Source organism: Xiphophorus hellerii, chromosome 7 (assembly GCF_003331165.1).
Source record: "Xiphophorus hellerii strain 12219 chromosome 7, Xiphophorus_hellerii-4.1, whole genome shotgun sequence".
NCBI lineage: Eukaryota > Metazoa > Chordata > Actinopteri > Cyprinodontiformes > Poeciliidae > Xiphophorus > Xiphophorus hellerii.
The window spans coordinates 12,444,153-12,459,055 of record NC_045678.1 but is presented as its reverse complement, the minus strand read 5'-3'; the positions used below and the strand labels follow the sequence as shown (position 1 = coordinate 12,459,055).

The window sequence follows — 14,903 nt, the reverse complement described above, 5'->3', positions numbered from 1 at the left end:
CCAGGATTGTTCTTTGTTTAGTTTACCATAATCTTAATACCATTTACCATCCTCATCCAAGATTTAAACAAAACCACCCCACAGCATGATGCTGAAACTGCCATGTTTCATGGTTGAGTTGCCATGTTCAGGCTGAAACTGAAAACTTTCTGGGACTTATTTAGACCAACTTTCAACAATGGTTTCTACTTGCCACTCTTTAACAAAAGCACTACTTTAGTTTAGGCTTCTTTAGCTGTTTGTGACTTCCTTTGTTCAACGCTAAGCAGCAATGTCTAATGCACAAAAAGGACAGGTAGAGTATTAGAAGTTTAAGTTTATTAGCAAGGTTTAGAAAACTTACAAACAAATTCACAGCTTCAGGTCTTCAGGCACAAGCCAGATTAGAGAACACTGGCCAGTTTTTACTTGTGGCCATTTCTTTCATGAAAGAAGTGAAAGGTGATGTGAAGCAACATCTTAAAAGTGAAAACTCACACATTCCAAATTACATTCAGACTGATCTGGTTTGCATATAATTACTGCTTTAAGCAAACTTTTCAACAACGTACTTATTGTCTTCTGTGAGGAGATCAGAAGCCAGTTAGCTGTGTCTTCCAACGACAGGTCATACAAGTTAAATTCAGGACCTATGTACAGAAATGAAGTCAGTTGCCGTACAACGTTTCCAGAGTGAATAACAAAAGATGGGTCACCTGAATCAATCCAAATCCAACATTATTTCAACAGATTCAGAACCTGTTGAAAACAGGAAGCTACTGCTTGAGTTACACCGAATTTAAATGCTTAACAAATGTTGCATCATCTTCATCAGACCTCTCTTGTTTGTTAGCGACAAAAAAGAGAAATGAATAAGCTGATTGATTGCCATTACATATGTTGATGCCCTCCCAAATTAGACTGCTACTGTCCAGGAAATACTTTGGCTAGCTTCAGATTTCCATGTCGGAACACTTGCAAGCTTTTAGACTTCAGAGTTACAATTTAAAGACGGTTACTAAGAATTCACTACTGGTAAACAATACAAGAGGCAGTTCCTCCACATACATTTTGTTTAAAACATTTGACAAAGGTCTTTCAAACATTATTTACACTCTATAACAAGGTTTGGCACTTTAAAAAAAAAAAAAAAACAGAATTGAATGAAACACTACAGAGTGCAGCAGTTAGTTTTTTCTTTCTTGCTTCTTCCACAAAAAAGTGCTTCTAGATCAGAGCACCAAAATAACACGCATAAAAAATATTGTCTTTTTGTTGAACCATTTCAGTCGGCTTCAAATGCGCATTCGGACTGCTACGAGGTTAGCAAATTCCAAACGTGATCCAAGAGTTTGGTTTTGTCACTACAACATGATGAATCTTATATTCAACACTAGTACCTGTGCCTGTGAGGTAAGTTGAATGCCCTGCTGAAAATAAAACGGAAAATAAAAATATCTAAGCACTACAATGCTGGGTCAGAACTGGTGTGTACAAAAATAAAAAAAAAAAAAAGTGAGCAAACAGAACTGTGCTGCGTTCGATTTGTACTTGAAAGTTTCAGAGTCCCGAGTCGTAAAAACAAGAACAGAACACATCGAAGACTGAATGCCGACTGGGAAAGCTAGAGGTCCCTGTGCCATTGCATGTTCAACATCTGTCATGGCTGCCACACGTATAAAAGATGGTGAAAGTTGCAGGAATAACCAGTTTCTTTGCACTTCAGTCTGTCACACATTTCACTTCCCGTTCATGTCTCTCTAGTGTTGCATCCACAGAAGCTGTGACTGGCTTGTAACAATAACAGTAGCAAACTCAACAGTGAAATATCCAACTTGCAATCAGAACGAGCTGAACTTGGGTATGACATCATGCCCGTATCAAACTTCTGCGACAAATCAAACGCAGTGCTAAACATCTGAGGAAAGGAAAACAAAACAAAACAAAACAAATCACACATTTATAACAAAACCATAAGGATTACCAACCATTTAAACTGCACTAAGTTGACAGTGAGACAGTTTTTTGCCCTTCAGTTTAAGCTACTCCAACACTGAAAACAAATATTTGTACAAAAAGTGACATACTGTACATGCTTTCAAATAATACACCGATGGCTCTTTGCGTTTCTGCGATTATTTTGTTGGCCACTGAGGAAAAAGAAAGATGCTGCGGGAGAAGCTAGGACAGCAAATAGTAATCATTCAAATGTCATGATTCGTTTGGTACACGGTACATCGTTGCAGAACAACAACAGGGTACTTCTTTCCTCTTCTTCTCATGTTATCTTCAAGATGCTACCATAAGCTTGATGCACAACCACCTGTATGTTGTCTAAAATGAAGTCAAATGCCATACTCCAAACTGACTCCACAGACTCCTGCATAAGCCTGAAGGAAAAAACAAAACAAAACGACAATAAACTATAAGCAAACTGAGATCAGATAAAAAGAGAGAACAACGCATGCAAAATGTTATATTGTGCACCACCGACCTTTTCATATATCTTATTATCAAATCCAACTTCTCTAGGTCTTTATCTTCAATGAGATCAGTGCAGTACTTTACTACCTGCAGGATGTCCTCCTCCATCGGTTCTAAACAAAAAGGCATTTTAAAAGGTAAGCAGTTGTGTAGCAGTTTATTTTTCATTTAAGCGATTTCATAAGTTATGGAGATAAATCGGAACAAAACGGCCTACATGCCCTCAAAACTATTATGACATATCTAAATAGATCAAATCTGAAGAGGCCTGTCACAATAAACAATAAATCAATTAATCACATGACAAATTAAAAGAAACTCAATCATCTTCATTTGCTTGATTTATCGTTTTTCTCTTTTTACCAAAAACTGAAGGATAAAATTAAGTCTGGTGCTTTGGTTTTAACTATCCCTTTTCTTTGAAAGATAATTTTGTTAACAATTATGAACTTCATAATTCATTTTATTTGTCGTTCCAGTGTTTAAATGTTCATTAGAATTTAAAATTGACTGATCCTTGAGAGTGTGCTCTTGCCTTATTATGCCATTATAGCTATTATATTACTTGAAAATGGTCTCAAAACAACAATATTCTCGTTTATTGCAGTAACTTCTGGGACAATTTATTGTCTGGCAAAATTTATCATCATGACAGGCCTACGCTGACACCCTTAAATAAATTTCGGTACACCCAACTGCCTTCAAATGTGTAATTTAATCCCAGCACAAAGCTACACCCAAAAGGAATTACAGCCAGACCTGCAGCAAAAGGTGGCACTATAAAGCTTAGATAAAAAGCGTTACTGTAGATGTCTTATCAACATTGGGATGTCTGTACCTGTGATGGTGGTGACCCATTCCCGTAGGAGAGTTTTAATGTCCGTTAGGTCACAAGCTCCAGCCAACGTTGGAACAGGACGAGGCAATGACTTTGTCACAGACACCATGACGTCCTGTTCTGAGGTGGACGGGTTCATTTCAGTCTGAAGGAAGAGAAAAGAAGTGAAAGAGAAAAGGGGTTAGCAACGAATAAAGTAATCTCTCCATCTGTAACCACACGCAGAATCACCTTTGGTACATTCACAGGTTCTAGTGGTTTTATCGGCGGCATGTATTTGGCTGGACTGTTTGTGGCCTGACGTCTCTTTAAGGGTGAGGTTCCTTTTTTAACAGGGCTCACTCCGTTCTTCCTCTTGTAGCGCCGCTTTAACCGTCCAACGCCAGTTCCTGCAGCAGGCTGCTTCAGCTGCAACAGTGGATTCTTCTGCTCGGCTGCAGACAAACCAACATGTCAAAAAATAAAAATCTACATGAAGGGGGAACAAAAACTACGTGGCGGCAGCCGCTGATTAACTCACCCATTTTCACCTGGGGTTGGACATTGTTTGCACGGCTGTAGGCAGACTTCAGTTCATCCTGCAGCTCTTTGGGAAGGGCAGCAAAGACGTCCGGATCAACCTGCGATCAATTATAGAAGCCGAGTGTCCTGAAAATCTCCAGGAGATACCACTTAATCCTAATTTCTTAAATTAAAGATGTGATAAGACAGTTACTACTCTTTATTCTTGAATTAACACAGAGCTACTGGACACCAAGTCAAAATTTCCAACAGGTGCTTTTCTACCTGTGAGAAGTTTGGTAATTCGAGGACAATTCCCGGAATGTCTGGCTGGTTTGGAAACTGCAGCACCAACGTTCCAGCAGGGGGAGCATACGGCGCAGGATGGGGAGAGGAAAGCTGCAGATCGGGTGAATGGCAGTGATTTAACCTCTCGTCTCTCTTAGTCCACGACTGCTCCACTTGCTCCCTCAGCTCGGCCGGCAGGGCCTCCAGGACAGAACGATCCACCTTGGAAATTATTCAAAGATTGTGAAGAAGAAGAAAAAAATAGAGAAGGTCTAGATAAGGAACCTCATTTAGTAAAAAGTGTTAAAATACGCTGTTGGTCAGATCTGGTATAGGCATGCCGGAAAAAAAAGGCAGGAATTTTCTTCAGCTGAATGGAGTATAGAATGATGCAACTATCAAATTCAAAAATACCTTATTGACCCCAAAGGGAAATTAAATATTTATTAATTAATTTAAATAAAATTTACCCTCAATAAACTGATACTGATACCATTATAGGCAAAACTCACTGACACACAAAGTGTCAATTTCAAAAGTGCCCCAATTTCAACAGACATCTGAGATAATCTACAAGCAATACAAATCATACAACAAATTACATGAATCGTACAAAATAAAAAAATGCAGTAAGACATTAAAGAACAAAGAAATTAAAACTTTACAAATCAATTAAGTCACATAGCTTCAGGTCCAGTTGTACTTCGTTTTAAGTAAAATAAGGATTACTGGACTATGCCTCTTTGTAATTACTTTGCTGCCATAGAGAAATTAGTTAGATTTTTTATGCTTAAGTATCAGAGGGAACTGTTGTTTTTCTGCTTTAAATAAAAGCATTTGATCATGTTTCTAAATCTTTTTCTAAATACTACTTTACTGTGAAACGGTGGTATTTTCCCCTCAAAGTTATAAAACCGCAAGAATCTCATGCCTGCGTTGGCGATGATCCAGCATTAAAAATCCCAGATTTACCTGTGAGGGGGAGGGGACTTCAATGCTGAGATTGAGACGGGTCCGTGAAAGTTTTGGCGCTGCTCTGCCGACGGGCGTTTCTTTGCTCGTCCCAGGGACTGGCTCAGCAGGTGTCAAAGGATGTGGTGATGAGCTACCTGAGAGAGCCGCTGTCGAGGAAGTCTGCTTGTGCCGAGTGTCTGCTGCATTTTTTAAAACACATATAAACAACTAAGCCAGGAGTTTAGATGGATGGAAATAAACAAAGCAAAGATCGAACCATGAAGACAAATCAGACCTTTGTTGGTAGTTCTGGCATTTGATCCTTGGCCTAACAACATGTCCTTGATGGAGCGTGTCCGAGTTCCCCGGCAGTCCTGTGCTTGGGGCTGATTTCCCTCGAGCTGCTGAACCTGAATGCCGACCCCTCTGAGGTCCTGGACCTCCAGCTTCATGGCGTGGAGCAGCTTGATGACAGCAGAGGCGATCAGCTGACCGCTGTCAGTGGACTGAGCGAGCATCACAGTCCTGACAAGCAGCAAGAAGAAACAAAATCACCTTTTTACTCCCGCATCAATATCAGTCTCAATTTTTACCATGTGGTGCTTTGCATGTTCGTCTGTTCATTACCCTTTTATTCATTGACCATTTTATTTTATTTTCTCAAATTTTGACACGTTGCAAGCACAAACTTTAACGTATTTTATTGAGTAAGCTCTAGTTCAAAGGGCATGAATACTTTTGCAACTAGGTGCCAAAGATCCTTACTTGGCGAGATTATCACATATGCCATGACCTCCGTATTTGGCCGGCTCCAGAGGCGCTCCGACCTTGCGCACCATGACCTTCAGAGTAACTCTCCGACCCCGCAGACCTGCTTCCTTTAGACGCCGCTGCACCTCCATCGATAGATTAGTCAGGAAACACTCCGCCTCGTCCACCTGGTGAGTTTTAAAGGGAAGAAGATTAGAAATCAGGAGGCGCCTGGACTGACATGTGAGTGTAAACCTCGCAGGTCTAACCGTGACAAAGCGGATGTTGTAGTTCATCTCGGCGGAGACGGATTTTCTTTCCTTTTCGAAGCGGACGGGTCGGTCGTCTAAACCCCTGCAGAATCGAAATAGAGTTTGTCCGGTACGAGGTCCAAACTTTTTCTGTAGCTGAGATAGAGACAGTTGCTGGAGGTCCCCACAAGACTTCACGCCCATCACAGCAAGTTTTTTGGCCATAACGTGCCCGACACCTGGGGAAAATGAATGAAAAAGATTTTAAAAAATAATAACAATTTAGCTTCATGTTTCCTGAGAATCTCTTCTAGAGTAGAGAGTAGAGCAGGACGCAGAGCAGCATATCCACCTGGCAAACTGGTCACTGGTAAGTCCCTGATGAAATCATCCACTTCTTCATACCTAAGGAAGTACTGCCCGTTCGGCTTGGCCTTACGGGTTGCGAGTCGAGCCAGAAGAATGTTGGACCCTGAACAGAGCGTTGCAGTCGGTCTGAATTATTTCCATATGAATTCTGGCTTCATTTAATTTACGGTGTGGGGAAAAATGGGACTCACCCATTCCCACTGAGGCACAGCATCCCGTTTTCCCCTGGATGTCTGCTCTAATGGCTTCGGCCAAATCGTGTGGAGTAACGCCCACCTCAGCCAGCAGATGAGAAGCATCTATAAGAGCTTCATCACAGCTGAGAGCCTCGATGTCGTAGGTGTAACTGCACAGAGCAAATTAAGATCAACATCGCAAGTAAATCCTTTCTAGCTAGACTGACAGATTTGAGGTTCTGTACCTGGCCAAGATTTCATACATGTTCAGAGCCACCTCCTTGTAGGCGTCAAAGTCGTACGGGACCGACTGCAGCAAGGGGCACAGCTGCTTCGCTTTGCCAAAAAACATCCCGTTCCTCACACCCGCCTGCCTGTAGAGAGAAAACAAGACGTCCTTACATTTCTGTCAGCACAGGACAGTTGAGGTCATGTTAACATCTCACCTGGCCTCGTAACTGCAAGATGCAATCTCTGCCATCGACAGGCCAGCGGCGTCCGGGTTCACACCGTTTCCATGGGAGTCAGGGATGTCTTGCGAGGGAGTTACAGAGAGGTCGTCATCTGCTTTCTCTGACAAAAAAAAAGCAACATTGTAGCAGTAATGTTATTCACAAGGCATACAGATGGGGGGATTTTGGTGAATTCCAGTCTGGATTTTGTCATTTTCCTTTCAGAAGTAAAGCCCTTTTTGGTTTCCTTCCATGGAGCGCAAATAGAAAGTGAGTTATTTTGGCCTTAGAGTTTCTTCAGTTCTTCCACAGCAGCCATCTAATCAACCTGTGGTTGCATTACGTTGTGTCCAAATCCTGGCAGATGAAGCTCTACGGAGATAATCTAACAGCGCTTATCTTTAACACAGATATCTTCCATTCTATTTCTGAGCTCCATGTTTAGTGCAGTGCACACAGCGACACCAAACTACCCAGCAGCACGGCTGTTGCCTTTAAATAGGTTGAATGGCTGATGAAAAGCCTGGAGGCATCTCTTAATGCAAGCATCAGTAGGGGTAACAACAGAACCATCAATCCTCTTTTTGCATATCTTAGTCAAATAATTCATTAATTATTTGTAGGGCTAAAATGAGTAAGTGGACTAAAAGATTATTGAAATAATCGGCAACTGATTCAGTAATCAAATAATCATTAACTGGAGAATACAGACTCTAATACATGCCATTTGCAGAAAGAAAGAATGCCACAGTAAGAGCAGCAATTAAGCCAAAAATATACAATAAATAAATACATTTTGTGCTCTAGCTGAAAAACATGTTTTGAACTGCTTACATTCTGTAAATAAATCCCCTTTTGCTATCTAGTTGTTAATTGGTTAAATGAAAAAGATTGACAGACAAGCCCAACGCTATAGAGTACTGATGTTAAACAGAAAGGGTTGAGCTTTTCACATTTACATGCTGTACAAGTATTTTCTCACTTGCTGCAGATGCATCCTTTACTGCAAATGATCAAGTGTTCACTAAAGGAATGTTATGTTAGGCACAAAGAGGTCTATTTTGTTATTTTAAAAAGGAATTGAATTATTTGTGTATTTTGGATTTCTTGTGAATTCCTAATATTGAATAAAATAAGCTGAAGTGGTTCCATAAAAAAAATTGCACCATGCCAATTTTTTTTTATCTGATTAATCGATTAATAGAATAACTGACTACTGAAGTAAACATTAGCTGCAGCCCCAGTTATTTATTTTTAATATTGTACTGTTCCCTCTACCACATACCATTTGCCATGCAGATATAAGCTACTTGTTTAACTTGAAAGCATTATTTCTATGAGCTTTTGGGGTAGCAGCGACTTCCCCACACTATTGAAGATCCATTTAATTACCTGGATGACCTGATCTCACCTGGCTGAGGATGAGTATGCCTCATCTGGTAGTACTGCAGCTCCACCTGATGGTTGGCTCCAGGTCTGATGGGGACTTTGCCCAGTCCACGATTACTGGTGACAGCCACAGGCTTCCCTGCACAGAAATGTTTCCAGAACTAGAGATCAAATTTCAAATCCCTTTCATTCAATGGGCTTTGCATAAACATGGTTCACAGTGCACATCTGAACGATAAGGAAGACTTGCCTTTAAGTTCTGGTCTGTGTCGGATCCCCACAGACACAAAGAAGCAGTCCATGTCCACGTGGAAGATGCACGATTTCACACTGCCTGCCGATGATGAGCCTGCTACAAACAAGGAGACATTACAGCAATGAACACTTTTCTAGATTTCAAACCACAAATAATTAGATAGTGCAAAAGTAACTCATACCTGATTAAAAACTAAGTATTTTTCAGGGGATTTTATGTGGCAGAACAACACAAAGTGCTGCACAATTGTAAAATGTAAAGAAAATTTGGAATATATGACAGAAGCTGAAAACTGCTGACTGCAGAAGATTTTCATCCAGTCTGACTGAGCTTGAGCCTTTTTGTAAAACCCCCCAAAAGGCCTGCAGCTGTAAAGTCAACGCATTGTTTGCGTTGAAGCCTCTTTTTAATCAGCCGATTTATGAAGTAATTGCTAAGAACTACTCTATGCCTAATCGCAAGAGTATTAAGAATATGATTATAATTCATTCCCAGACAGAAATAAAACAACATGTGATCAAATTTGTCCATTATCATCAATACTGATAATAATTAATGTTATTATTTAGATGTGGCCATGACTGAATATCTTGTGGCCAAACAATATTATTGTTTTTTTGTCCGTGACAGATGGAAGAGATGGAAATGAATAATGCTCCTGATAATTAGGACGTGAGCATAAACTTGTACCTTTTTCAGGGTTTTTTGTGATATATTTGGGTGTCGAGCATTTTTAAAAAGAATATTGTCTTTTATATAAAAGCAAGACTCTTGGTTTTGCACATAAAAAAAGACATCAGGGGGAAACGTTTTTTAACATCTTGTAAAACTAACCACAGCAGTTTGTTTCATTTGTGTATTTTAAATATTTTTATTTACATTAGGTAGCTGACTGTTCAGACTATTTTTTGTTGGCCAAAATTAGTTTGCATACTTATTTATCTATTACTATATTTTCTTTCACACACTAAACTTAATGTGTGATTTCGTATTTATTTAAATATATTTTTAATCCTAGTAAAAAAGCTGTTTTGAAGTTACATATTTGTTTGGACGAATCAAAAAAAAAAAAAAAGGAAAAAATGAAAGCAGAAAATGTGGAGCACTAACATCTGTGATATCTTTACAGATATTTTTGGCCATATCGCACACCCCTATTTGTGGCACATACATTAATCTATAAATGGTAAAAAATTAAAAAAACTTTCTTCATTTTTGGGGAGAATTCAGAAGACATCATTATGAAATAAATAGAGAAGAAAAGAATAACTTCCTTTTCCCTACCTTGTCCATGAGAGGATCGCTGTGCCATAGATTTCCTCAGTCGATCTTTCCCGGGATAGGATGGGCTCCCCTCAGTCTTCCGTTTGCTGTGTAGTTCGTTGACATACTCGGAGAAAGCGATCCTCCAGGTGGAGATCTGGTGCAAACGCGAGTGAGAGTAAAACTCCGAGATCAGACCGCCCGTCTGCTCCAGCAGCTGGTCCGAGGACGTGGAGGCTGAGGACGCCTCGGTGGGAGGATCGGGCTTGGCTGCCACGCGGGCCGTGTTCGGGAGAGGGGCGTCAGTCAGAAACACTTTGTGGTGACTTCCATTTAATCTAACGGACGAAAGGGAACAAGAAGGAGGAGATTGGGAAGTCTGCTCCAAAATCAGCTCAACCTGAGTGGGAGGTTGGAGACATTTCAAAGGCGTCTGGGGTTTGTTGGCTCTTGAAGGCTCATGAGGGGAGGACGACGAAGGTTTAGGGTCGCAAAGGCCTCCGTCTTGTGTGCTGGATTGCTCCAGACGAATAGGAAGAGGGTCTGATTGCTTTGGAGGGCTGGGGGGGAACTCATATGGATCGGGTTTGGTGTGTGACTGCAGTGAAGAACTCTGAGGTTTCTCTGTTGAACTCTTTGCTCTACATATGGACGCGTCCCCGTCAGAGGAGCGTGGATCTGCAACAGGGGACGAGTCCTCTGGCTTTAAGGCACCGTTAAAAAGGTGAGCGTGTCCATTGGTCAGGGGGGCTTCTCCCACAGCGGCCGAGGCCCCGACAAGACAAGGATCTCCGCGCTCTAGCATTTCCGCCATTTTAGAATGGCTCGAGGTATCCGGTGAGGTCTGGAGAACTCCATTTCTAGGAAAAGCAAAAGAGAGGAAATTGTAACATCTTACCTGAACATAAAATATTAAATTAAAAGTTGGAACTGCTTCATAAGAAGAAAATAAAAAGTATCAAATTAGTTATTTCCTGAAAACGCTCACATTTTTAAGTCTTCCTCATTCATGTGAGCAGAACCGGGAGACTTGTGCGGGAGCTTTATGTGGCCCTTGTTGGGAATTGGGTTCTTGTGTAAAGATCGGCTTATATGCAGGGAACCTGAAACGAGTTGACTGGTTTTCAAATGACTCGGTTGGTGGTAATCCAAGCTCGCTTTGGAGCTGCGGCGGACGGACTGAGGCTCAGCTTCGCTGCAGCCGGGGACAGGGAAGGGGTTGTTTGAGGATCCCCCGCTGCGGGGAACAGAGGGCTCTGTGTTGTGCGGTGGCAAAAGAGGCTTTTGATGCATGCTCTGCTGAAGGGGACAGTGGCTCGGTTCGGACATCTCTGAGGTGTGGCGCAGAATCACGGCGGGGAAGAGCGTGTTCTTCTGTTTAGCATACAACTGGTACTTCAAGCAAGGAAGGAGACGGCCGGCCTTGATGCTGGATTAAACAAAGGAACACAGATTTCAGCTCATGCTGCACAGACTTACATTCAATATAAAAAACTCTCGTTTTGTACTAAACACACCTGTCAGTGACCCACTCTGGCCTGATGACCTTTTCCCCTCGGAGCTCCTGAATCTTGCAGTTGGGCAGGTTGTTGGCAATGATGTGGGTGGTCTTTGAGCGAGAGTAGTAGACGTGAAACTGACCCCCATGCAGCATCATCAGCCGGCGGAGCTCGTCTGAGCTAGGGTCTGATTAGAAGGACAAAACAGTGACACATTTATTCATTCAATCATCGATGAGAGGAGTGTGAGGAAGAGTACGCCGCCATGGCAGAGTGCCCTTGTATCGCAAAGCCAACACAGACACTTACTCATGCCTTTGGGAATAGACATTAACCCCAACAAGGATGGCATTAAAACGTATGTCTGTCACACTCAGCCACCTGGCATAAGACGGGGCATGAACAACAAGTAATGGGAATTGGGTATAACAAAGTTTTCGATGATTAAATAATACATGATATTTGAAAATTTGCTAGACTATTTATCTTTATAATCCATGGCATACTTGCGTGCAAGGAAAAAAATAAAGTGACATGGACAGGCAATAATTTGTTTGCAGGTACAAATAAGTGTTTGTTTGGATAAGTGGTAATGCGAGGGATAACAAAGATTAGAGATTAGATAGCATTTATTGTCATTGAACAGAATTCAACGAAATTTTCATTGCACATAAAGGGCCATGAAATACAAAACTACATAATCAGAGAATTTGCTTGTACCTGTGTATCCGTTGACATAAATAGACACCCCACTGAAGATGATGGAGCTGGTTCCTTCCTTCTGCTTTTCTCTAGTGGCATTGAGTTTGAACTGCTCGTCCAGTTTGGTAACCTTGGCAGCCATGTAGCCGCCCTGCACCGACAGAAATTCAGGAAAAAATAAGAAGAAAAAAGAGTAAGGGACGCTTAGAAACCAAAGAGGAATCAGGATACAAATACATCTAATTTACATGATACAACATTTTGTGACTGATCAAAGCTAAACGACTTGTGTGGAAAGAACATGATATGAAACTAAATAAGACTGAGCATACAGAAGATTTATATACACCGGATATTAATCATTTCACTTGGACTAGCACGTAAACACCACACCATATGTTGACTGACAGACCCTTTTAAACATGACAGGATAACTGAGTTTATAGCCATGTGTTTGTTAAAGGTTTAATTTAGCTATGCCATTTAGAGTAACCTGATACCCAGACTGTTTTTAACTGATGTAACGTCTGAGTAGTTCTGATAAATCTTCTGCAGTATTATTGAGCCCCTTGAATCAGACTATAATAGGTACATCCTTGAAGTTCTTAGGCTGTTAGATCAAATGCTATGAGGGGAACATGGGATTAGAGCGGTCTACTTAAGCAAGCTTGCTCAGAGAATACAGTAAATTGCAACCTCTTCAATGTTACACTGGACTGAACAAAATCTATAGCATACTTGTGAAGTGGAAGTCAAATTATGCATGGCTATGATTTTTTAGCGTGGTTCGGATGCCCTTAAGTAAAATGCAGTGCAATAAGTTTCTTTTAGAAGTCACCTAAGTAGTTAAACCTTTAGACTTCTCTGCAACTTCAGCTTCATGTTGGTCTTGGCAATATTAAAAGGGGTGGAACACACATATTCCCCACTATTTCCATGTACTATTTTGCCATGCATGTCTCTGGTTCTTTGTGAAGCTCTCACAGCTGGATGTACTCACCCTTTCTCCCCAACCATTGTCATCGCTGCCATTGGCTCTCTTTCTCATCCAACCATCTCGACTCATACTGAGCTTCCTGTAAACACAAGGAAAGCCAAATCTCAGGACTGGGACACAAGTAAAAATGAAAATATTGACTCACACCCCAAACCAAAACTACTCAAATTATCTGATGCTGCATTAAGACATTCTGGAAATGTCAACAATCCTGAACTGTTAGGGGTTTTTAACGTTTTTAACGCATAATACAGACAGATTTGCTATATATTTCATAACGCATGCACTGATATTATTTCAGAGCAGATGTTATGACTCTGGCTGGCGTTAGCAGAGCTGTATGCCACCCTAAGGCATGTCTGGACAGACTTTCTCCCTCTTACAGACAGGTCACAACAGCAACATGCTGCTAACGTTAGCCTAGCTCCGGGAATTAAATACATTTCAGAGCAACACGTCGCTTTATCATCCTGTCAGTTTAATGAGGACAGCTGGAAATGTTCTAACTGTACTTGCTAACACAACAATACAGGCGAAATTAGCTGGCAAACCACCAACAGGGTGTGTTTCTGAGCAACTTCAGTGCAGCGGTAATCATGTGTAAACAAACTACGGTCCCGCCAGCAGAAGTCGTCTTGTAGTTCTCTCTGTTGTACCTTTAAAGCTGTCAGACGAGGCTGCTGGCCACACTCCTCTCTGCAGATACCGCTAAGCAGAAAGGCTGCTCAATGCTGCTGCTGCTGCTGCTGCTGTTTGAGTTAAACGAGGTTAGAGAGCAAAGCAAAGCGAAATGAAAACCCTTCAGACAGGCAGCTCACAGCCACGGTTTTTACTTTGTTCCTCAGAAAAGTCCTGCTTTTGGTGAGGTGAGATCCTCCTATTGTGTCACGCAACCACGCCATGTCTCCCGAATATTTTTGGTCACCCTCCCAATCCTTTCGCTCTCCATTTCAACCGCCTGATCCATTTACCTCTTTTCTCTCCGCGAGCGTGAAACCAAGCGATGCGGAACTTCCGGTGTTTACATTCAAAATAAAAGGTTGTTGTTAGTCAGTTGCGTACCCAATTTTTTTTTAAAAACACATTTAATAGGTATACGTTCCAAAAGTAAATAAGTAAATAAAATAATTTAAAAAAGAGATAAGTAAAAACAGGTTTTTGTAAAAATGAGTAACTAATCATAACATCTGATTTTAAAAAAAGAAATAAATATGTAATCAGACATGAATGTGAAGTTATGTGTGAACTCTGCTATTCTGAAGGATAACATTAAAAAAGTGTAAACGCTAATGACAAAATAACAAAAAAATGTAATCCATCTAACACACAACTCAGCTGCTGTATAATGACCCACTGCTTTTTCTTGTAGTGTTTCGGTTCATTTTAGCATTTAAATAAATACTATGCAAATATAGAAAAAATTAGCACTAGTTTCAAGAAAGTCTCTTTAATTCCGTTTTCTTAGCCAAGAAGTCATTTATTTTGAAATAAAACAAGATAGGCGCAACTTCCGACATTGTGACGTTCGTCAGGTAGCTTAACAAAACGCCATTCCACCGGCTTCTTGTTTTGCAGCTTCACTCGGTGTTATAGCGCCACTACGCGGACAATCGAAGAAATGTCATTCTGAATGTACCACTGTAGTTTATTGCGAATCTGAACACTTATAACCCACACAGTCTCGTTTCCGCAAAAGCAAATTATCTGCTAAGAAGCTTACTGCGTATTTATATTGTAGAAGCTGCTTGCTCTCAA

The 14,903-nt window shown here is 41.0% G+C and overlaps 1 protein-coding gene across 4 annotated transcripts; it reads right to left on the bottom strand.

The window, feature by feature from the left end:
* Positions 1 to 298: 298 nt before the first annotated feature.
* Positions 299 to 14,138, bottom strand: rev1 (REV1 DNA directed polymerase). 4 transcript variants are annotated; one of them, XM_032567653.1, is made up of 22 exons: positions 14,120 to 14,138; positions 13,152 to 13,227; positions 12,170 to 12,302; positions 11,468 to 11,636; positions 10,939 to 11,379; positions 9,972 to 10,810; positions 8,682 to 8,783; positions 8,454 to 8,570; positions 7,037 to 7,163; positions 6,836 to 6,964; positions 6,606 to 6,760; positions 6,398 to 6,517; positions 6,064 to 6,284; positions 5,810 to 5,982; positions 5,340 to 5,569; positions 5,063 to 5,244; positions 4,088 to 4,312; positions 3,822 to 3,921; positions 3,533 to 3,735; positions 3,302 to 3,446; positions 2,474 to 2,576; positions 299 to 2,369 (listed from the first exon to the last, which is right to left on the bottom strand). In XM_032567653.1, exons 2-22 carry the CDS (start codon positions 13,215 to 13,217, stop codon positions 2,258 to 2,260), a joined length of 4,092 nt encoding a protein of 1,363 aa, XP_032423544.1. In that variant the 5' UTR covers positions 13,218 to 13,227; positions 14,120 to 14,138; the 3' UTR covers positions 299 to 2,257. The 4 variants fall into 4 exon arrangements, with proteins under 4 accessions (XP_032423544.1, XP_032423542.1, XP_032423545.1 ...); XM_032567651.1 differs by lacking the exon at positions 14,120 to 14,138 and adding an exon at positions 13,805 to 14,113; XM_032567654.1 differs by lacking the exon at positions 14,120 to 14,138 and adding an exon at positions 13,805 to 14,113 and having other exon boundaries at positions 8,682 to 8,780.
* Positions 14,139 to 14,903: the final 765 nt, after the last annotated feature.